Source organism: Mustela nigripes, chromosome 3 (genome assembly GCF_022355385.1).
Source record: "Mustela nigripes isolate SB6536 chromosome 3, MUSNIG.SB6536, whole genome shotgun sequence".
NCBI lineage: Eukaryota > Metazoa > Chordata > Mammalia > Carnivora > Mustelidae > Mustela > Mustela nigripes.
Window position 1 is genome coordinate 17,215,283 of NC_081559.1, and position 21,222 is coordinate 17,236,504.

The following is a 21,222-nucleotide window of genomic DNA, read 5'->3' on the forward strand; positions in this document are numbered from 1 at the left end:
TTTATTTTTTTTTTTTTTTTAAAGATTTTATTTATTTATTTGACAGAGAGAGATTACAAGCAGGCAGAGAGGCAGGTAGAGAGAGAGAGGAGGAAGCAGGCTCCCTGCTGAGCAGAGAGCCCGATGCGGGACTCGATCCCAGGACTCTGAGATCACGACCTGAGCCGAAGGCAGCGGCTTAACCCACTGAGCCACCCAGGCGCCCCTTTTTTTCTATTTTTAATCACTGCAATGAAAATGTTTTTCCTCTTCAAGACAAAGGAACTGAGCTTAGCTATTTTGTACCACATGATTACACCTAAGGCCACACCACCTTGGAACCATAAGGAGGAGCTCACTCAAACACACGGGAGCAAAGACACTGAAGGAGTAAAGCAGTAAGGAATATCCTTCCTAGATGACATCCTTGGACATTTATCAAACCACCTACCCTCCAAAACTGTTATGTGAAGAATAGAAACCTCTTACATTTTTGAAATAATCAGCATTCCACCACATAGGCACAAAGTACTAAAATAAAAAGAATCTTGAATTTTCACAGTGAAAGGTGTACCATGTCCCATAAAAAAAGTGACAGAACCCACCACCATTAAGACATATTCTGAAGTTATTAAATTTCAAAGATAAAGAAGCTAGTAAAAAGGTTCAAAAAAGTATCTAGATAGTAAAAAAAAAAAAAATCAGGCCAGGGTTGGGAGAAAATATGACTGACATTAGGCTTCTCCACAGTAACAAAAAAGCAGTGTCTATAAAGTTCAGAGAGGAAAAAAGTGTGACTCTATAACTTTGTATCTGCCAAGGCTCTCTTCAGGAATAAAACGGACATTTTCAAGCAAGAAAGAAATTAAGGAACAGTGTACTTATAAGCTCCTTTGGAAAAGTAAAATAAAAACCTATAAATACCAGACAGCAACGAAGTAAATGTAAATAAAGTACTCGGTAATGAAACTGTCATTAAAAGGACTGGTGAAATTTGAAGAATAACTCTTTTTTTTTTTTTTTTTAAAGATTTTATTTATTTATTTGACAGACAGAGATGACAAGTAGGCAGAGAGGCAGGCAGAGAGAGAGAGAAAGGGAAGCAGGCTCCCTGTGGAGCAGAGAGCCCGATGCGGGGCTCGATCCCAGGACGCTGAGATCATGACCTGAGCCAAAGGCAGCGGCTTAACCCACTGAGCCACCCAGGCGCCCCAAGAATAACTCTTGTAGTAAGAAAGATTTCCTTTAACTTCAGATTCCTTCAGTTTCACTTCAGCTTGGAGGGTCTTGAACTCACGACCCTGAAATCATGACCTGAGCTAAGATTAAGAGTCGGACACTTAAGGGATTGAGCCACCCAGGCACCCCTTATATCAATTTCTTTTCCGATAATTTCAAGTAAAATTAAATTCTGGTACATAAAAATAGCACATATAATAAGATCTCATTTTTGTCTGCCTATCTATTCATCCATCTTGCTCTATATATGAAGAGAGAAATGATTATGGTGTTTCATCAATATTTGTTTGGGGGCACCTGGGTGGTTCAGTTGGTTAAGCCTCTGCCTTCCGCTCAGGTCATGATCCCAGGACCTGGGATTAAGCCCCTGCATTGAGGTCCGTGCTCTGCAGGGAGTCTGCTTCTCCCTCTGTCTATATGCCCCTCCCCCTGCTTGTGCGCATACTCCGTCAAATAAATAAAATCTTTAATAAAGTAAAAAATAAATTCTTGTTTGGGTTGGTGGAACCTGGGGTAATGTTCTACTTTTTTCCATTTTTCTTTTATTTATGTATTTGAGAGAGAGCGAGATTAAGAGAATGAGTGGGAGGATGAGCCCAGGGAGAAGCAGAGTCCCCGATGAGCAGGGAGCCCGACACAGGACTCGATCCCCGGACCCTGAAATCATGACCTGAGCTGAAGGCAGATGGTCAACCAACTGAGTCACCCAGGCGCCGGCCCCCCATTTTTCTTCTCTAAAGTGGTGTAATTTTTAACAGTAATCATATATTATTATGACAAAAACAGTAACTCTTAAAAATTAAGTAATACTTAGGGGTGCCTGGGTGGCTCAGTGGGTTAAGCCTCTGCCTTCAGCTCAGGTCATGATCTCAGGGTTCTGGGATCAAGTCCTACATCAGGCTCTCTGCTTGGCAGGGAGCCTGCTTCCTCCTCCTCCTCTCTCTCTGCCTACTTGTAATCTTTCTCTGTCAAATAAATAAATGAAATTTAAAAAAAAATTAAAAAAATAATAATACTTAAAAATCAACAAAAGTGGATACATATCACTTGAGAGCACCTGGCTGAATGGATGGCTACCGAAAGCAATGTCTTGAAGAACTTTGGGAGAATCTCCCAGATGGTCATATCTATAAGTGAGATCCACTGCGCTGCCAATAAGGGCCACTTTTAAGTCATTGTGAAGCCAGCTGAAATAAAAACAACAAAGATTTTAGAGTTAAATTACTAAATTAGCATAGCCACCAGTCTTAACAATGTAGCCTAGAGGCTACATCTATTTATGTTACAAATATTAAAGCACAAAGCAGTCACAGAACATTTGGCCTTCACATACATAATTTATTGTGTACCTTTCAAAATAACACTGTTGTAAAAATGCACACCAAGGTAAGTCAGTGAATTAATTTGCTGTGTAAGAATGCCAACCCTAAGCAAGCTGCAAAAACTTTAATTTTAGAATAAATGATGCGTAATTTTTATCTTACCATATTTACATAGCAGAGTCAATTATCTCCTAATTATCCATTAAGGTGATTTAAATATAGTTAATGAAAATAAACTACATCATTCAAATTTATTCTCTTTTCCAGGGAAGTAAGGATCCAGCTCTTCTAAAACTAGATACAAACATGGTGACTATATATTCTATTTGAGACAGTGCAGGTTTTCATCTGCCTCCTGTGGCATTAACAATTCCCCCTCTCACTCTCAACAGTGTCATAGTATAGATAATAAATTATACCAGCCTGTTCATATGTGTCTAAGATATGAAAAGATGTAGCTATTCTACATCTGCCCCTACTCTTCAAAGAAATGTTAAAAAAGAAAACTGAGGAGAAATGACACTAACTGCAGTATATGACTTGAGACTGAATCCTGAGCAGGAAAAAAAGTTATAGACAAAATTATGGAAAAACTGGTGCATCTTGAGTTACTTCAAAATAAGAGGACGAAGTATTAAGATCAGCAGCGGGGGAGGGAGGGAATGGACCTGCTAGACACTGCACTCCAATTATCTTTTGGAGTCTCATTCCCACTAACACTATTAGGAATTAGCTATTTTTTAGACTTAAATTATTATATAAAATTTTTAAAACCCTGAATATTACTACTAACCTCTTTCGAATTCTAGCATTAAACAGTGGTGCCTCAAAACGTGGATTTGTACCAACCAGAAGGACAAGATCTGCCTCTTCCACACCAGCAATTGTAGTATTAAGAAGATAGTTGGAACGCAAATCTGTGCTAGAAATACAAAATTAAAAATGCAGGTTTACTTCAAAACTAATACATAATGAAAATCCAGGCAATATTTTCATGTCATCAAGCCCATGGTATTCCCAGACAAAACAATTCCTATGAAGTATTTCCAAATTACATCTAAGTTTCAGATATATTTTTTTGTAAGATTTATTTATGTGAGAGAGGGAGAGAGAAACCATGTGCATGTGAGCAGGGGGAGAGGCAAGGGAGAGTGAGACAAGTACATTCCCTGCTAAGTGGGGAAGCCTACTCATGGCTCCATCCCAGGACCCTGAGATCATGACCTGAGCCGAAATCAAGAGCTGGATGCTTAACCAACTGAGCGACCCAGGCACCATTCAGATACTTATTGATAACTGGGATTCTCCAATAGTTCCTGGGTTGACTTTGGTCTCTGTGTGAAAAGAAACTGATGGGTAGGGGCGCCTGGGTGGCTCAGTGGGTTAAGCCGCTGCCTTCGGCTCAGGTCATGATCTCGGGGTCCTGGGATCGAGTCCCGCATCGGGCTCTCTGCTCAGCGGGGAGCCTGCTTCCTTCTCTCTCTCTCTGCCTGCCTCTCCGGCTACTTGTGATTTCTCTCTGTCAAATAAATAAATAAAATCTTTAAGAAAAAAAAAAAAAAGAAACTGATGGGTATGATGGAAAATCCAAGCTGTCAGTCATCACTTACTGATGCCACAGACGTACTTATTAATTTAAATTTTTAAAAATTAAAAAAAAAAAAGATTTTATTTATTTGACAGAGATCACATGTAGGCAAAGAGGCAGGCAGAGAGAGAGGGAGGAGGAAGCAGGCTCCCTGCTGAGCGGACAGCCCGATGTGGGGCTCGATCCCAGGGCCCTGGGATCATGACCTGAGCCGGAAGGCAGAGGCTTTAACCCACTGAGCCACCCAGGCGCCCCCTATTTACTTATTTATTTAAGTAAACTCTATCACCAATGTGGGATCGAATTTATGACCCCGAGATTAAGAGTCACCCACTCTACCAATTGAGCCGGCCAGGAGCACCAGATTTAATGGTTTATACACAACTTTATAACCACAACAAAGCAGGCCTCGATGCTGGCTTCGTAGTTCTCACCCAGCTCCTGCAGTGGGGAAGACCTCTTCCGTGCACAGGGTGTCAGAGTCCACCCTATTAAGCAAATCTTTGAGAGCTACCAGGGCTTCAGCATCCACCAAGCCACCTGCAATTGCTGCCACATCATTGCCTTGAAAACTCTGCAACTGGAAATGCATAAAAAGGGTATCACCAAAAACATCTATTCAGCAAAGACCACTATTCAGAAAACAAAACAACAGTCATTTTAAAGTATTAAAAAAGCAACAAACTTTAGACTAGAAAGGCTTACACTAACTATTAATCTAGAAGTGACAAACAAAGGTGTCTGTGAGGCCCAATAATAATACCAGGCTTGGCGGGTATAATAATACCGCCAGCGTGGAGGGAAGGTATTTGTTTTAAACTAGAAACAAAGGGGGCTCATGATGAGGTTTGGAGGATGAAGACTGAATTACAGCTAAATTTGACTTCTTCCAAAGTATCTACTACTCCCTCAAGCCCTTTGTGTACATTTCTCTGACTAGAAAGCCACTCCCCCATCTTTGCTCTGGCAAGTCTGCATTCATTCTTAGACTTTGCCTAAATGACCTTATATATTATATAGGAAGGCATCCCTGATATGCTAGCCTGGTTGGGCACCCCTCCCATGTGCTCTCTCGTATACCATTTCCTGCACAACTACCTGAGCACATGACACCTGACTGACTACAGGTCTTTCCCTACTACAAGACTGTGGGAAGTAGGGACCATGAGTTAGCGGTCTCGACATCCCTACCTCCAGCGTGACTATCTAGCATACAGTTCTTAATATATGTTTGTTAAATGAAAGGCAATCATGACAAGAAAAAATGAAGAGACACACATTCCCCACTTTGCTACAAAGATGTTCCTTGAAAATCACAAATACTATTTATTCTAAACTTCAATTTTTTACCATTCCAGCTACACGAGAGAGTGCATCCTCCCAGGAGGTATAGGTTAAAAGCCCCTTTTCATTTCTGACCATCGGCTCCGTAAGTCTTTGACGTTTTAGCCCATCATAGGCAAATCTAAATAACAGAAATTACACCATTTGTGGAATCCTGCTGAAGAGGCAACTAGTTTTCAAGTTTAAAAATCTAAAAAAAATGCTATTTAAACACTGTACCAGTTATAGTGTCAAAGAGACTGATGAACACTTGGATACAAATAATTATCCCGGTTTTTGGAAGATGAATAAATATTTTATGAACATCATCCAAAACTAAAACATCATCTAAAGAGTTTGAGTTCTTGTAAGCTGTTTTCAGCTAACTGAAATTACAACACAAAAAAATCTGATAGCTGAAGAAGCAAAGTCATTTTTATTTATAAAACCTGAATACTTGGGCGCCTGGGTGGCTCAGTGGGTTAAGCCGCTGCCTTCGGCTCAGGTCATGATCTCAGGGTCCTGGGATCGAGTCCCGCATCGGGCTCTCTGTTCAGCAGGGAGCCTGCTTCCCTCTCTCTCTCTCTCTCTGCCTGCCTCTTCATCTACTTGTGATCTCTCTCTATCAAATAAATAAATAAAATCTTTAAAAAAAAAAAAAAAAACCTGAATACTTTTAGATATTTTATCAAAATTATGATGTACAAGCTCTAACTTACATGAGCTTTTCTCTAATGAACAAATTAGAATAGATTAAGTACCTTAATCCACTTCAAAATTGCAGGATGGGTATTTGTCAGTTAATATGAAAGCCAGCGATATACCTAGACTACTGTTAATTTTCTCCAATTCTCCATATTAACAGTCTAGATTTTTCAATAGTCTATATTTATTAACTAATTTGCAAGTATAAAAACTATTTTAAAATTAAAATTACCATAAAATATACTTCAACTCAAGTGCAAATGTTAAGGAAAACAATGCCGCATATACCTGGTTTTATCAGAGATCCACTCTTCATTGATGTCCTCGTGCATCCTTGGCAAAATCCTCATCACCTCTCCTGTCCTTGTGCTTACCACAATATTACTTCCAACTGCATCCATGACATCAATGGATTCCGTCTTTCTGAGAAAATAAGCAGATGTATTTACTATGCTGATTTTCTGCTATCTGATATATCCAAAACAAAAAATTTTACAATGACTTGCCTTTCTGAATTTCTAAAAATAATGGCACCCAGAGAAATTGCAATAAAATAAAAATATCCTCATATCTGTCTACTTCACACAAATTCCTACTGTAAAAATAAAGCTTTAGGGACACCTAGGCGTCTGACTGTTGATTTCGACTCAGGTCATGACCTCAAGGTAGCGAGATCAAGCCCTGTGTGGCGTGCAAAGTCTGCCCTCCCTATGCTCCTCCCCGCAACTGCACATGCATGAGATTGCAAGCTCTCTCCATAAATAAAATCTTAAAACATAAATAAAGCTTTAGAGACTGTTAACTAATATAAAAGCCAATGGTAAGGGTTCTAAGTGGCCAAATCTGGGAAATATGATTATCAAAATAAATAGCAAGAAGGTAAGATTTCTGGTTATGGCTGATTAAAAAAGACTGACAAATCCTCCCCTCAAAAAAGCAAAAATAAAGTTGGACAAAATTAGCAAAGATAACCACTTTGGAAATCTAACAAAAAGGGACACACCATCACAAGAAGCTTTTATGCAGGGAAAAACTACTGAACTTCAAGTAAAAAGGCTGGAAATCAGTGGTGATGTGAATTGGGGCCTGTTCTCATCCCCTTCCCCACCACCTTGAACAGGTTCTGCAAGGCTGAGGTAAGCTGTGGAGATGGAAGCTTCTCTGCCTGCATTATGGGAGTCTCAGAAGAAAAACAGAAAAATCTCTACTTACGTCATCTCAGCTATGCACTGTGCCTTATCACCCAAATCCTTTTTATACATATATATATGGTTTAAAACCTAGAACTGTAAAAAACTCCCATATATTCTGGTGGAAGTTTAAAAATGGGAGGGCAATTTAATGATATGTTTCTAGAACCTTAAAAATACACCTGGGGTGCCTGGGTGGCTCAGTGGGTTAAAGCCTCTGAGCCTCAGCTCAGGTCATGGTCCCAGGGTCCTGGGATGGAGCCCCACATCGGGCTCTCTGCTCAGCAGGGAGCCCGATTCCTCCTCTTTCTCTGCCTGCCTCTCTGCCTACTTGTTATCTCTCTCTCTGTGTCAAATAAATAAATAAAATCTTAAAAAATAATAATAATAAAAAAATAAAAACCCTCAAACTTATTGCAACTACCTACTCCATTTCCCGGTTTAGTAAGAAGATTCAGATATACAAGAAAAAAATTCATTTGTAACAATTTTTTAAAAATATTTTATTATTAATTCACTTGAGAGACAGAGAGAGAGAGAGAGAGAGAAAGAAAGTGTATAAGCTGGGGGGAGAGGGAGAGAATCTGAAGTGGACTCTTGTGCTGAGCACAGAGCTATATGTGGGGCTTGATTTCATGACTCAGATCATGACCTGAGCCAAAACCAAGAGTTAGATACTTAAGTGACTGAGCTACCTCAGGCATCCCAATAACAATTTATATCACAGGTTTACAACTATACAGAAACAAACTAAATGCCTGATAATAGGAACTAACAAAATAAAGTATGATATATCCACATGGTTGAAAACTTAATATACAATGAGAGGAGATTATAAATCTTAAAAAATCAAGACAATTTTACTCTTTGGAAATACAAGTGACTAAAATAATTATATGGTTAAGTACTTTGGAATTAATTTCCAAGAAAATTGTAATTAATTTGCACAGGTTCATCCTATCCTTTAATCTATCTTACTTTCCAGTAAGAGGATTTAACTTAAAGCAAATACCTAAAAACTTAGCAGACCAAAACAATTAGAATACACCAAGAACACGAATCTTCAATTTTTTTCAACAGCAGTCAACTAAAGGACAGAAAACAAACTGTCAAAAAACACAACAATGTATACCTTGTTTCCCAAGGGCGGGCAGTAAAAGCATAGGGCTTAGAGGTCAGGGCACCTACAGGGCAGATATCAATGATATTTCCAGAGAGCTCAGACATGAACATCTTTTCAACATATGTGCCAACTTGCATATCATTTCCTCTGCCTGTTGTTCCCAAATCATCTACTCCTGCAATTTCACTTGCAAACCTGCAAGATAAAAATGTACTGTCAAATGGTCAAATCCAGCAAAATTATCTCCTTTCCTAACTATGCTCCCAAAGAAATAATTATTTTCAAAACACTAAAAAGACATGAATATATTTTCAATGGTGAACATAGTCCTTGAATAAAGAGTTCAATAAATGTTCGCTTGTAAGTTAATTGCAATGTAACACACATACAGAAAATGACACAAATCATGTGTAGCTCAATAAGTTATCACAGAGTTAATGCTTATAGATTTTGATTTGTAAATTCAGCAGAAGCTGATATTCACTAAAAGTGAAAAATTTCATTTTATTGGTTTGTGCAGACAACGATAAAAACATCCCTTTCCTATAACCAAAAAAAGTTGCCCTTTCTTCCAGTGTTGTTATTCCACCAAATTTGTGAGTATTAGGTAAGTATGTGAATGATATTCCAGAAGAGAGGAGGAAAAAATTACCTGATGCAGCGAGTACACTGTATACATCTAGTCATGATGGTCTTTACTAATGGCCCAATGTTCTTGTCCTCCACAGCCCGTTTCCCTTCTAAAAATCGGCTCCTATCACTTCCGAACATCATGGACTGGTCCTTAAGTAGATTAGGAAAATTAGTTTAATGCTGCTAGTAAAATTAAAACTTGAAGCAGCCAAAAACGATTTATGAAGTTAGACTACATACCTGCAGATCACATTCACCTCCCTGGTCACAAATAGGACAGTCCAGTGGGTGATTTGCTAGCAAGAACTCCATCACACCTTCTCTGTATGGATAATTTTAATATATAAAACGATATAAATTTTTGGCACTCAAAATGGTTTGGAAATAGGCTATCTAGATAACCTCCAGAGATGTATCCTTTCACAGAGCATTAATTTTACACTTATTATCAGAAATGCCAATGCAACCATCATTCTAGTATTAGACACATGATCTAAAAAAATGTTTATAGAAATCTATGAATAAAATATCATTATAGAATCTAGAAAATTGTAACTTTTAACAATACAAAATTACCAAAAATTGCTAAATGATCTTCAGAAAACATTCACATTCAAAACAAAAACAAACACACAAATAAATGCACAGCAAAAAACAAGTAACAGTGCCTGTACAGTATAGTAATATGTTACTGAAATAATCTCAGTTCAGTAAGCCCCAGATTCACTATTCATCACAAGTTACTGAAAAAGAGCTTTTAGTGCTAATTCCATTCTAGGCTCAAAACCATAAACACCTGACTTCACCTCCTCAATGTGTACTTACTTCCACTGCTCCCCTGAGCTGAACATGCCAACTTTTTCAGAGCTTGCTACTGAGTTCCTCATCTAGGAGTGGTCTAAATACTGAAATGAGCAATTTTCTGCTCTAAGAAAAGTTACTATGCTAAGTAGCACTAAAGTACCTGGCTTTCTTTGATTTCTCTGAGTTTGTCAGGATATTCCAACCTTTCATTACTGGCATGGCACAAGCAGCTACAACCTGCAATTTCAATGGAAAAATCTTTCAGTTCTCGTATTTATAAGCAACCCAACATATGAAAAGATCAAGTCATCCATCTAAAGAGAAACAAAGTACAGTATTTTTTAAGACATAATTTTCCAGTTTTCATATTCACAATATGATAACCTGACTCTTTCTCTTAGAAAAAAATAAGATATCATACTTCTAAATTCTATTCTCATAGTTAAAGCAACTTTAGACTCTGAAACAGAACATCAAATAACTGTCTTGATTAGCATGTACTACTGAATTAAAACTATATGAGGAAAAATGAATTAAACTGAAAGTGAACCTCTTCATTACAATCCTCCTCTAGTGAAAATGGAACAGCAGAAGAGCTTTCAACATGATGCTTGGCAATTCCGCATCCTAGCTGTGTGTCTTATCACGTGGAAATACTGTTAGGTGTAAGAAGTCACCTTTAATTTCCAAATCTATTACATTTATATAGTGCTTGCATTTATAAAGCACTTTCATCAATGCTTTTCCAGTTTTGAAATGAACAGACTTAACTGCACACAAAAAAATAAATTTCTAGAAACAATTAAACACTACAGTAATGATTCTAAATAAAGTTTGCTGCAAGATTTAAAGTTTTCTACCTTCTACAGCATGGTGTGGAATTTTAGGTATCAAGTACCTTAGGAGCTTTCTCAATTTCAACCAGGCACATCCTGCAGTTTCCAGCAACAGACAATCTTTCATGATAACAGAACCGAGGGATCTGCATGCCAACCTTCTCACAAGCCTAGAAGACAAAGTAAACATTTTTTTGTATTAGGACAACCTAACCTCATCCCTTTCTTGCCTAAAACACAGAAGAAGAAAAAAGTCATCCCCACCTACCTTATTACACCTATCTATAAATATCTATACCTTCCTTCATTCTTACTCCAATCCTGAACAGATTTCCCTCCTTCTTTGTTCTTGATTACTACCCCTATCTACTCTTGAGCTGCTTAAGAATCCTCAGCATACCTATACCTTATGTGGAAGAAACGAAATGAACCAACGTCTCAGACTGTGCTGAAGGTTTGACTCCCCCTTTCCATTCTGAACTGCTGACTACAAAGACACTCCTTCAAACTCTGTCCCAGTGGTTTCATACTGGGATTTCTTCTTTGCTTGGGTCTCCCCCTTTGGATTAGACTTCAACTCACACTGTCTAGTTGGCTATGATCTGCTTCTATATTGGCTCCATATTCCCTCCCTAGGACTCATACTCCCACTGTCATTGACACTCTCCTCAGTTCCCATTTACCTACTAAGGGGGATTAGCCCAGCTCTCCTAGTTATCACTCTTTCCTCTTAAGGCCTACAAACCTATTCAAATTTCCCCTGGAGTTAGTTCTTCCATCTTCAGCCCTTACCTTAAAGCAGTTTCCTCAAATGCCAATGTTTCAACTACTTAGCAAAAATGCACTGAGTCTTCCTGTGTGCTAGATACAGAGGGTATAGGAAGTAACAAGCAAGATCTGGTCCCAACCTTTATATGAGCCCACATTCCAGATGATGATTCTATCTAAACCCTCACGTGTAGCCCTGGAGTCCACCACTCCTCTAAGCTTTAGACTTAAATAGGCATGCACATGTGTATGCTCTATAGATAGCTAAAATTCAACCTATTTCTGTCTCCTATGATACATCCCCAAATAAGCTAACAAAGCCAGAAACTACAAAAATTTCCCTGCTCTTCACTGTTCCCAAAGGCCTGTATCTTACTCTCCCTGAATCTATCCTCTTACTTTCATTCCCATTGCTACTATCTATTTTAGGCCTTTCATTTTCTGCTCTACTAATGCAACATACTTCTTCCTTTGTCTCTCACACTAGTCCTGTTATTCTCCAAACCAGCATCCTCTATAGTCACTGTCACACTGCTTAACTGCCATGCAAACCGCTGACAGGTCAAACTCTAAGCTCTGCAGCATGACACATATCTTCTTTCATGACTGGACCTCTCTATCAGAGTAATATGAGATCCTGTTATCTTCTACATATACCTTCTGTCCCAACAATACCAACCATTTGAAGCTTTTGTCCAAATATAAACACTTACTTAGCCTTTAAAATCTCCTCAGGGATCATCTGAGATACCCCTAACATCTCTTTCTATCACCTCCTGTACCTGGCAAAAATACTCTCCACCGCATGTCTGTGCTTGGCAGATAGACTAGAAATGACTGCTAACATGAATAAAGAGCATTTCAGCTTTCGATAACTCGCAGATGGAATGAAGCATCACTTCTCCATGACCAACTCTGTTAGTTCTGAAGGAATCTGGAAAAATTACATATTCCAGGCATAAATTCAAGAACAGACTACCTTTCATTTACCTGCTTTATAGGACACATTCTTGGAAATATTACTAAAAATTGATAAGTTACATGAAGTGAAAAGCATCAAGCAGGTTCACAACAAAGATTACCTTTTTCCCAAACTTACCCATATTAATTTATAATTTATATTTGGTAACTTCAAATTTCTAGTAGGTATTTACTTGGAAAACAGAAGTCAAACAATTTACTATACTAAGAAAGTCAGAAACAGATAAATGATAGCTCACTTTGAAATGCCAAGATTTTAAATCCAATTTATTTTCATATAATTTTACTATCTATAGTTCTTTTATGAGCATTTATCAAGGAATCTTAAAATTTTTAGAAGTAGATAAATGGTATAAAGGGAGCAAATTGACAGTCCTTAAAAACCAGAACATATGCAAAAATAAAGAATTAGAACATATACCTACTTGGAGGACGGTAGTTCCTGGTTCCACCATAACAGACTGACCATCAACAAATACTTCAATTAAGTTGCTTGCTGCTGTGGCAGTTGTTCGAACTGACCATGAAAAATATTGAGATGAGAAATAAATTAACAGTTAAATTTATTATAGCAAAGGATAGTGGATTAACTCTAACCTACAAGCCTAAATATTTTCCTCATTTTATACTATTCCCTTCTACTTCTCTAGATGCAAACCTATGAAATAAAGAATTAGACAAAAGCTTTTCCAATCCTGAATACCAGCTAGAATATGGCTATCCACTTTTAGTGGTAGTTTAACTTGAAACTTAATACCACTAAAAATATGTTCATGGAAATACCATTTTTCAAAAGCAGCATAACTGATTTTTCCATTCTGGCACTGATAGGCAGTTCCTACTACTTTCTATTTCATGACACCTTCTATAAACTATTTAGTTGTATTTTAAAAATTACTCTAGGGGTGCCTGGGTGGCTTAGTCAGTTAAGTGGCCTACTCTTGGATTTTAGCTCAGGTCATGATCTCAGGATTGTGAGATCGACCCCTGTGTCAGGCTTCCTGCTCAGTGGGGAGTCTACTTCAAATTCTTTCCCTTTGCCCCTCACCCTGCTTGTGTGCTCTTTCTCTCTAAAATATATAAATAAATCTTAAAATCATTTTATTCGACTAGGATCATTTATTTCTATTTTTCTTAAATTACAGTTTAGGGTCTTTCAAGAAACATTCCATAAACCAATGAATTTACAGAGATAAAAGGCTAGTACCCACAAGTGCAAAAAAAAAAAAAATACTCACCACATCCTTTGGAAGACTTATTAGAAAGGCCTACTAAGGCCCTTCTTAGAGGTATCCTTAACATATTGCTAAGAATAAAACAAAGAAGAGTTATATTATCATAGGAAAAAATAAAACCCTAATCACAAACTTTTTGGTAATAGTTCATAGGTTTTAAACACTTCACAAACATTATTACATTGAACATTCATGAGCCCTGATTTTTCCCCTCAAATTCTAGAGATGAGAATACCCAGTCTCAGGAGATAACTGAGTACAATCAATTGCCCAAGTACAATCCCAAAGAGCTAAGAAGGAGTGGCTAGTGTAAAAATCTATGTAAAGGGCAGTTCTGTGTTGTTTCTAACTATCAACAGATGACCAAATATAAAACACTATGGAGTAAAATAAACTCAAAGAACAACAGTGAACTTAGCATTAATACTCTGTAAAATGACGTCTACCTTCCTGCCTTCGTTTCCTGCCAATACTCACTCTAACTTTCTATGTGCTATGCAGTGATCTCCTAAATGCTCCTGAGATTCTGAGCTGGCTCACAAGTTCAAGCCTTTTAAGCATCTGGAGTGCCATTTTCTGTGCTTAGTACATTTATCTTGCGGATTTGCAATTATATGTCTGTTCTACCCTCACCGAATTATGAACTGCTTAAATTTTTCCATCTTTAGGGCCTATTTCCAAGGCTGGTACATAGTCAGCTCTAAAACAGTGGTTTTCGACCAGGGACAGTTTTGCTTCCCATGGAACACGTGTCAACATTTGGACACTGCTGTCACAACTGGGGGAAAGCTACTGGCCTCTACTCGGTAGAGGCCAGGGTTCTGTTAAACATCCTACAATGCACAGGACAGTCTCCTATAATAAACATTTGCTAAATTACTAAAAGAAATGGCAGTGAATTACATAAATAACACCAATTAAAGATATACACAAGCAAAGAGAAAAGCTATCTGAACTTTTAGAGTTTTTATCCATTCACTTGGTCATAAGATCTAAGCACTGAGCTTTTTGTCTATTCACTCGATCAAATGGACTAAGCATCTGAATTATAATTTTTCACTTAGAAAGTCTAAAAAAAGGAAATTATGGGATCAGAATGTCTCAACATAATGACTTTCAAAGGCAGAAAGTGGAAGACAGTCCATACACCTAAGATTTAAGTATGAAGTTTCAGTTACCTATTACAGAAGAGGTATAACAGAAAATGTCATTAAATCAGACTTTAGTTAATTCATAACTTTCATTAATTCAGAACTTGTGATTCTAAATTTGCAGACATGAAGTCTATTAACCACAAGTGAGTGATTTTTGGTAAATTGAGTTTCTGCTTCTCTATCTATTGATAAGGAAGAAAAGAATACTTCCTAGGCTATGCATTAGTAGTAGTAGTTCAATACATGTCAATTAAATCTAAATTCAGTTCAGACAGTACTAGCAGTTTCAAAATCCTCTCCCCCCCCCAAAATAAAATAAAATAAAATAAAAACCCTCTTCCTTTGTACTACCCCTGTACCATCAGCACACACTGTGTATACAGCTTTAGTATTCCACCTACTAAATTACAAGTTGGTCGTCAATTTTAGTACCTACTGAACTGTAAGCTCCTTGAAGAAAAATGGTGTAATTTGGTCATTTCCCTTTTCTGAAGACCTAGCCCTTGAAAAAAATAACCACCAAACAATCTTATCGCCAAGTTCCAAAATGAGTAGCATCTGTCTTACTAAATTCTATTGATGATATAAAGATAAATCTGAATTTGCTGAATCAGTGCAATGACAGACTGAAAATCAACAATCAATATTTCATACAACAATGTAAACAATTTCTATTATTTTGTCTCCAATACAATCTAAAAGTACTGTCCACTTTAGCTAGGAAATCAACCAGAACTAGGCTGTCTCTTGAAAATCCAGCATCAAAGGGAAGAGTCCATAGCTCCAACAGAAGACAGCTATACAAAATTTCAATTCGTACTTTACACATATTTATCTATCACAAAGGAATGGAAATAGTCATCTTTAAATGGGAAAATGTTAATGACCAAACAGTTCTAAAACCAGAAGGGACACTTTTTAGTGTGAGAACCGTACTATTCCACATTCCCCACCGTACATCCTGCATCCATGCACTTCTCTCCCTCCAAGGTATACCACTCTACTGTATGCTACCATCATCTATCCTGGACTATTACGATAGCCCACCTACAGGTCTCCCAGCTTCCACACTGTCCCCACAGCTTCTCCCCTCTCCCCACAGGCTGTGGCCTCAGACCGAAATGCTTTTCCTTCCGATCTTTCTGACTTCTTGCCCTTGAAATTTGGGATTAACAGACATTCCTCAGGGAGGCTTTCCTTGCTCAGCCTATCTTAAAATTTCCTAACTACTCCCCAGTCATATCACCCACTTCATTCTTCTTCGTGGCCTCATTTCTCGTTTATAATAGAAGTTCAAACTTCCACTTCCCTGGAATTAAAAAGGGCAGGTGCTCTGACAGCCCTGTAACACCCTGCTTAACGATGCACATGCAATTCGGTGGAAAAAAGAACACTCTCCAAGGAAACAACTTGGGTGTTTATTCATCAGGAACAGTTCAAGCTACATTTGCAATGTCCTCAAATCGTTCTGGAGCAGAGCCGTGTCCGACCTACGGATCCCATCTAATGGATCCCCATTAGATCCCAAAACAGCTAAACAACGTAGCTAGGTCATTAGCAGTGCGACCTTGGGCAAACTTCTTAAACATCAATTTCTTCAGTTTCCCCACCAGGGAAAAGAATAAAAAATCCTGCCCAATGCACTCAATGGAAAAAACAAAACAACAACAGAGAGGTGTGGATGGTTGCTAAGGCAATAGGGGCCAAACAGTGTACTGTACCAAGGACATCCTAACTTGGGGGGGAAATGCTCAGTCTTTAGGCCTAAGTCACTTGACATACGTCCTCTCCCAGGGAACAAAACGGCCTCCGCTCCACAAAGGGGAATGTCCTGCATTTCCCCTGCAGAATGAAGGTCACCCACAAGCCTGCCACCGGTCCAGCGCTCCCAGGGCCTCCAGGTTCTCCACTTGGTTTCCGCTCCAAGAAACCGGAGACCACGGCCAACAGCCCTCACCTGCCGGCCCTAGGGGCTTCCGGGAGAGGCGGGGTGGGACGTGATGTCTAGTCAAGGACAAGAGTAGAATAAGTCACCTGGGCCAAAGTCTCGTCAAGAAATCAACTCCTATGGCAAGAGGAATGTCAGTCTTCTCACGCTAGTCACTGCCTCACCTTCTCCTCGGAGCCGCCGAAGCCGCTCCACAGAATTGTCTGTACCGCAACAGCCCCCTCAAAGGCCAGATTGCTTACTCAATATGGCGGCCTCGGCTCAGCTCGCCCGCCGGGCCTGGAGAACGGCAAGCCAGGAGGGACTAGAAACCCCGGATTCGACAATTTCCGTTCAGCAAGAGTTCGGCAATTTCCGTCGCCCGCACAGGGGGCGGGGCGGAGGGCGAGCCGCCTAGAGCGAGCGGGGGCGGAGGGCGGGGAGACAGTTTGGAACCGCAGTTCCGCCGGAAGTAGCTATGCGCCTGAGGCCGAGCGTCTTCGGTCATCTCCGGCGCTTCGAGGGGCGGTTCCTGTAGTGTTCCGGAGCCGCGGAGGTACTAACTTAAGAAATATCCCTTTTATTAGTTTATTTGCAAACACAAAGAGGCCCGCAGACAATCGGTGGGCCGTTCAGTTCAGAGCCCCCGAATTTTTCGTGGAGGAATGAGGCTCTTAACGTACTTTGACCTTTAACCTTCGACCCGGTGCGGCAGCGGGAAACGCCTCCGTCTCTATATAAGGCTTTTTCCGGCCTTTTGCGGCCCTTTTTTTTTCTTCCTCATAGCGCTGGTCCGCGGCTCCCTCCTCTTCTCTTTTCTTTCGTTGCCGCCCGGTTCCTAGGACCAGCCGACGCCATGGGTTTTGGAGACCTGAAAAGCCCCGCCGGCCTCCAGGTGCTCAACGACTACCTCGCGGACAAGAGCTACATCGAGGGGTGAGGACGGGCCCGGGATGGGGTCGGGCCACGTGGCGCGGCCTCTGCCGCCGCTCGGGGCAAGGCGGCCGGGCTGCGAGCGGCGAGGAGTTAAACGTGCTTGCCTTCCCCGGACGTGATGCCCCCAGGTTATCCCGCGAGCGCTCGGGGTGTGGAAGCAAGCCTGTAGGTCTTCGTGAGATGCTGCAAACTTTGAGGTCCACGAAGTGGCGGGGATCCCCAGGGTGGGGCGGAACACCAAATGCATGGTCCCTGATCTTGAGCTTATTTAAAAAAAAATAAGTACAGCAGCTTAGGCTTCCCAGTACCAAATGGGCCATTTCGCAGTAACTAGTTGGACAGAGGTGCCGTTCGTCATTTATTTGCTGGTGGTGGTGGATGTCCTCTTAAAGGCGTGTGCCATTTCGGTCTCCTCGGCAGGTATGTGCCGTCACAAGCAGACGTGGCAGTATTCGAAGCAGTCTCCGGCCCCCCGCCTGCCGACTTGTATCATGCCCTCCGTTGGTATAATCACATCAAGTCTTACGAGAAGGAAAAGGCCAGGTAAAATCACCTTTGTCTTTATCTGGAGAAGAGAACGTTTTCTCCGCTTAAGCGCAGGGTTTTCACATGACAGCATTGGACCCAGGCTACGTTAGTTTTGTTTGGGATATTGTGAGCTTAATTATCCTTGGGACTTGAGAAGGCCGAGAGACTGAAGACCTCCCGTTTTTTCACAGAACAGGTAGCACATGGACAGCAGCAGTTCAACTTTTCCCCACAGTGCCCTGACAGTGTGCCTGGACCCTGACCTGGGGGGCCCACCTCTGGGGTGAGAGGGTGGCTCTTCCACTCAGTCCTTGGCCATTCTTCTGAAACTGCCAGCAAGGGTGGAAGTTTGGGGAAGTGGACTCCCGTTCACTAAGAATGGAGCTGAGCATACTTAATGAAATCTCAAAAAGAAATATTCATACAGAAAGAGTAAATCATAGTGAGTATCCAATGTAACGTCTCACGTGCTCCTCATGCTTGTTGGGTGAGGAGTTAAACGTGAAAAATATTTGCCTGGGAGTATTTAAGGGTAAATTCTTAGTACAAAAGGGATCTGTTGGTAAAGAGTGATGGAAACACATTCTCATGTGCTGTTCAGAAAAGAGCATACTGACCTAGCGGTGGTTGAACTTAAATTTTTTTTTTCAAGCCTTCCAGGAGTGAAGAAAGCTTTGGGCAAGTATGGCCCTGCCAATGTGGAAGACACCACAGGAAGTGGAGCTACAGATAGTAAAGATGATGATGACATTGATCTCTTTGGATCTGATGATGAGGAGGTATGGCTCAAATTAATATGTGTATCAGTGAGCTTAATCATAGGCTCTGTGGTGAAATTGCCTGGATTGGAATTCTGGTTTCACCACTTTATTACCTGACTTTTTAAGTTCTCACTGGTTACATGATGAATAAAATCAAATCACCATCTTTCGGCTGAGCCCCTGATGGATTTGCTTTTTTCTGATGAAGCTGGTCTTTGTTGTGATGGTTCCACTAGCTATAAGCTGAGGCACAACCAACTTTGTGAAATGTACTTAATTTTTTTTTTTATAGGAAAGCGAGGAAGCAAAGAGGCTAAGAGAGGAACGCCTTGCACAGTATGAGTCAAAGAAAGCCAAAAGTAGGTCATTTTATAATTTGTGCTGCTTTAACTTTATTTCAGAATAATGTGAGTGATCTTTTTTGAAGTTTGATTTCTAAAGTAATTGCCTCTGCATTTGTTGACGAGGTCCGTATTTAAAAACCTGTATAGGTGGTTCTTCCTAAAACTTCCACAGCTACTGGTCTGCAGCTGTTCTTCCGGTAGCAGTTGTGGCATTCCTCTGTGGGACAGAAACTGTTATACAATTAAAACACCTCTTTCTTAGCACAACAGAAAGTGGGCATGTGAGTAACAAACACAAGATGTATTCTGTAGTTCTGTTTGGCTGAGAAAATGATCCATTAGGAAACAGATTAAGATTTTACAGGTGTTAGCAGTGTCTGGATAATGCTGGCTGTTCCTTTCCTTAGAACCTGCACTTGTTGCCAAGTCTTCCATACTACTAGATGTGAAACCCTGGGATGATGAGACGGATATGGCAAAACTAGAGGAGTGTGTCCGAAGCATTCAGGCAGATGGCTTGGTCTGGGGCTCTTGTGAGTTCAATTTTTGCTTTTTGAAAGTGGCATCTGAAAGTTGCCACTTAACAATGTTTGTCAATCAGTAGGACTGTGCTAACTAAGACTTTTCTTGTTCTTTTCAGCTAAACTAGTTCCAGTGGGATATGGAATTAAAAAACTTCAAATACAGTGTGTAGTGGAAGATGATAAAGTTGGAACAGATATGCTGGAGGAGCGGATCACTGCGTTTGAGGACTATGTGCAGTCCATGGACGTGGCTGCTTTTAATAAGATCTAAAAACTACATCATAGATCATTGCCCTTAAATAAAAGCTTAAAAGACAACTGTTGGCTCTAGACTCTTACATAGGGTGGTTTCCATTTTGAGGGAAGAAATTCAGTGGACAGTACAATCCATAAAAATAAATTTGGGTGTCAACATTGTTAGATATTTATCCCAACAAAGAGGAAAATATTTATCACAAATAACTATGAATACAGGTAGGTGTTGAGTAGATTTTATAAACAGATTCATGGAAATAGACTCAGTATAGTTTCTGTACCCAATGCACAAGGATACGTACCACTTGTACCACAGCATTTCAAGTTTCGTATTTGCTTTTTTTTTTAAAGATTTTTCTTGGCAGAGACACAGCAAGAGAGGAAACACAAACCGGGGGCAGTGGGAGAGGAAGAAGCAGGCTTCCAGCTGAGCAGGGAGCCCGATGTGGGGCTCCATCCCAGGACCCTGGGATCATGACCTGAGCCAAAGGCAGACACTTAAGCAGCTGAGCCACTCAGCCCCCCCCCCCCCCCCATATTTGCTTTGTTTTCAAAAGAAATCAGATAAGCTCCGCTTACGGAAATTTTGGATTAAGAATTTTCAACTAGATTTTTAGCCCTGTAGATTTATAATGGTTCAGACCTTGGGCTTTTAGCAAGGAGTAACAAGGTAATACCTGGACTGGTTTTCTGCAATGGAAATGTTCAGAGTACCTTGATGAGAAATGGGTCAATACATGTAAAGTGCTTAAGATAACTGGACACAGTGAATGTCCTTTATTTACTGGACTAGTTCATGAAACACTGGACAAAAAGGGAGTTGAGTGTTGAGATTGACCAATGGCTAATGAAGTAATTTGTTGTCACCTATGGTCTTCCAAGTTGGGGGTTACTCCAGGATGAAAAATCACATGAAAATCCCACTAGAGGGTCCTATGGGTGGCTCAGTGGTTAAGCGTCTGCCTTTGGTCCCCTTTGGGATCCTGGGGTCCTGGGATCTAGCCCTGCATCCATCTCCCATTACCGCTGCTTGTGTTCCCTCTCCTGCTGTCTCAAAATATTTTAAA

The 21,222-nt window shown here is 40.1% G+C and overlaps 2 protein-coding genes and 2 non-coding genes across 6 annotated transcripts in view; 3 read left to right on the plus strand and 1 right to left on the minus strand.

The window, feature by feature from the left end:
- The window catches only part of NDUFS1 (NADH:ubiquinone oxidoreductase core subunit S1), a 31,581-nt gene extending 14,459 nt beyond the window's left edge, over positions 1 to 17,122 (minus strand). The window contains exons 1-13 of one of the 3 annotated variants that reach the window (XM_059393302.1): positions 16,993 to 17,122; positions 13,730 to 13,797; positions 12,917 to 13,008; positions 10,805 to 10,912; positions 10,067 to 10,143; positions 9,343 to 9,424; positions 9,122 to 9,252; positions 8,479 to 8,664; positions 6,445 to 6,579; positions 5,479 to 5,593; positions 4,563 to 4,708; positions 3,334 to 3,462; positions 2,276 to 2,405 (exon numbers count right to left, since the gene is read on the minus strand). In XM_059393302.1, coding sequence (XP_059249285.1) covers positions 2,276 to 2,405; positions 3,334 to 3,462; positions 4,563 to 4,708; positions 5,479 to 5,593; positions 6,445 to 6,579; positions 8,479 to 8,664; positions 9,122 to 9,252; positions 9,343 to 9,424; positions 10,067 to 10,143; positions 10,805 to 10,912; positions 12,917 to 13,008; positions 13,730 to 13,793 — 1,395 coding nt within the window. In that variant the 5' untranslated portion in view covers positions 13,794 to 13,797; positions 16,993 to 17,122. Of the gene's footprint in view, positions 1 to 2,275; positions 2,406 to 3,333; positions 3,463 to 4,562; positions 4,709 to 5,478; positions 5,594 to 6,444; positions 6,580 to 8,478; positions 8,665 to 9,121; positions 9,253 to 9,342; positions 9,425 to 10,066; positions 10,144 to 10,804; positions 10,913 to 12,916; positions 13,009 to 13,729; positions 13,798 to 16,914 lie in introns of all 3 variants that reach the window. The other 2 variants (XM_059393304.1, XM_059393303.1) reach the window with 2 other exon arrangements.
- Positions 17,123 to 17,341: 219 nt separating this feature from the next.
- EEF1B2 (eukaryotic translation elongation factor 1 beta 2) lies at positions 17,342 to 20,218 on the plus strand. The gene is made up of 6 exons (XM_059392643.1): positions 17,342 to 17,743; positions 18,164 to 18,286; positions 18,924 to 19,050; positions 19,325 to 19,391; positions 19,784 to 19,909; positions 20,017 to 20,218. Exons 1-6 carry the CDS (start codon positions 17,664 to 17,666, stop codon positions 20,169 to 20,171), a joined length of 678 nt encoding a protein of 225 aa, XP_059248626.1. The 5' UTR covers positions 17,342 to 17,663; the 3' UTR covers positions 20,172 to 20,218.
- Positions 19,165 to 19,243, plus strand: LOC132014791 (small nucleolar RNA SNORD51). Its single transcript, XR_009403429.1, has one exon. It is a non-coding gene; the product is annotated as a small nucleolar RNA SNORD51 (small nucleolar RNA).
- Positions 19,541 to 19,674, plus strand: LOC132014794 (small nucleolar RNA SNORA41). The gene has a single exon (XR_009403431.1). It is a non-coding gene; the product is annotated as a small nucleolar RNA SNORA41 (small nucleolar RNA).
- Positions 20,219 to 21,222: the final 1,004 nt, after the last annotated feature.

Coding starts and splice junctions, on each gene's coding strand:
- EEF1B2 (XM_059392643.1), top strand. CDS start 17,664: ATGGGTTTTGGAGACCTGAAAAGCCCCGCCGGCCTCCAGGTGCTCAAC. Junction 17,744..18,163: donor GACAAGAGCTACATCGAGGG/GTGAGGACGGGC, acceptor TCTCCTCGGCAG/GTATGTGCCGTCACAAGCAG. Junction 18,287..18,923: donor TACGAGAAGGAAAAGGCCAG/GTAAAATCACCT, acceptor TTTTTTTTCAAG/CCTTCCAGGAGTGAAGAAAG.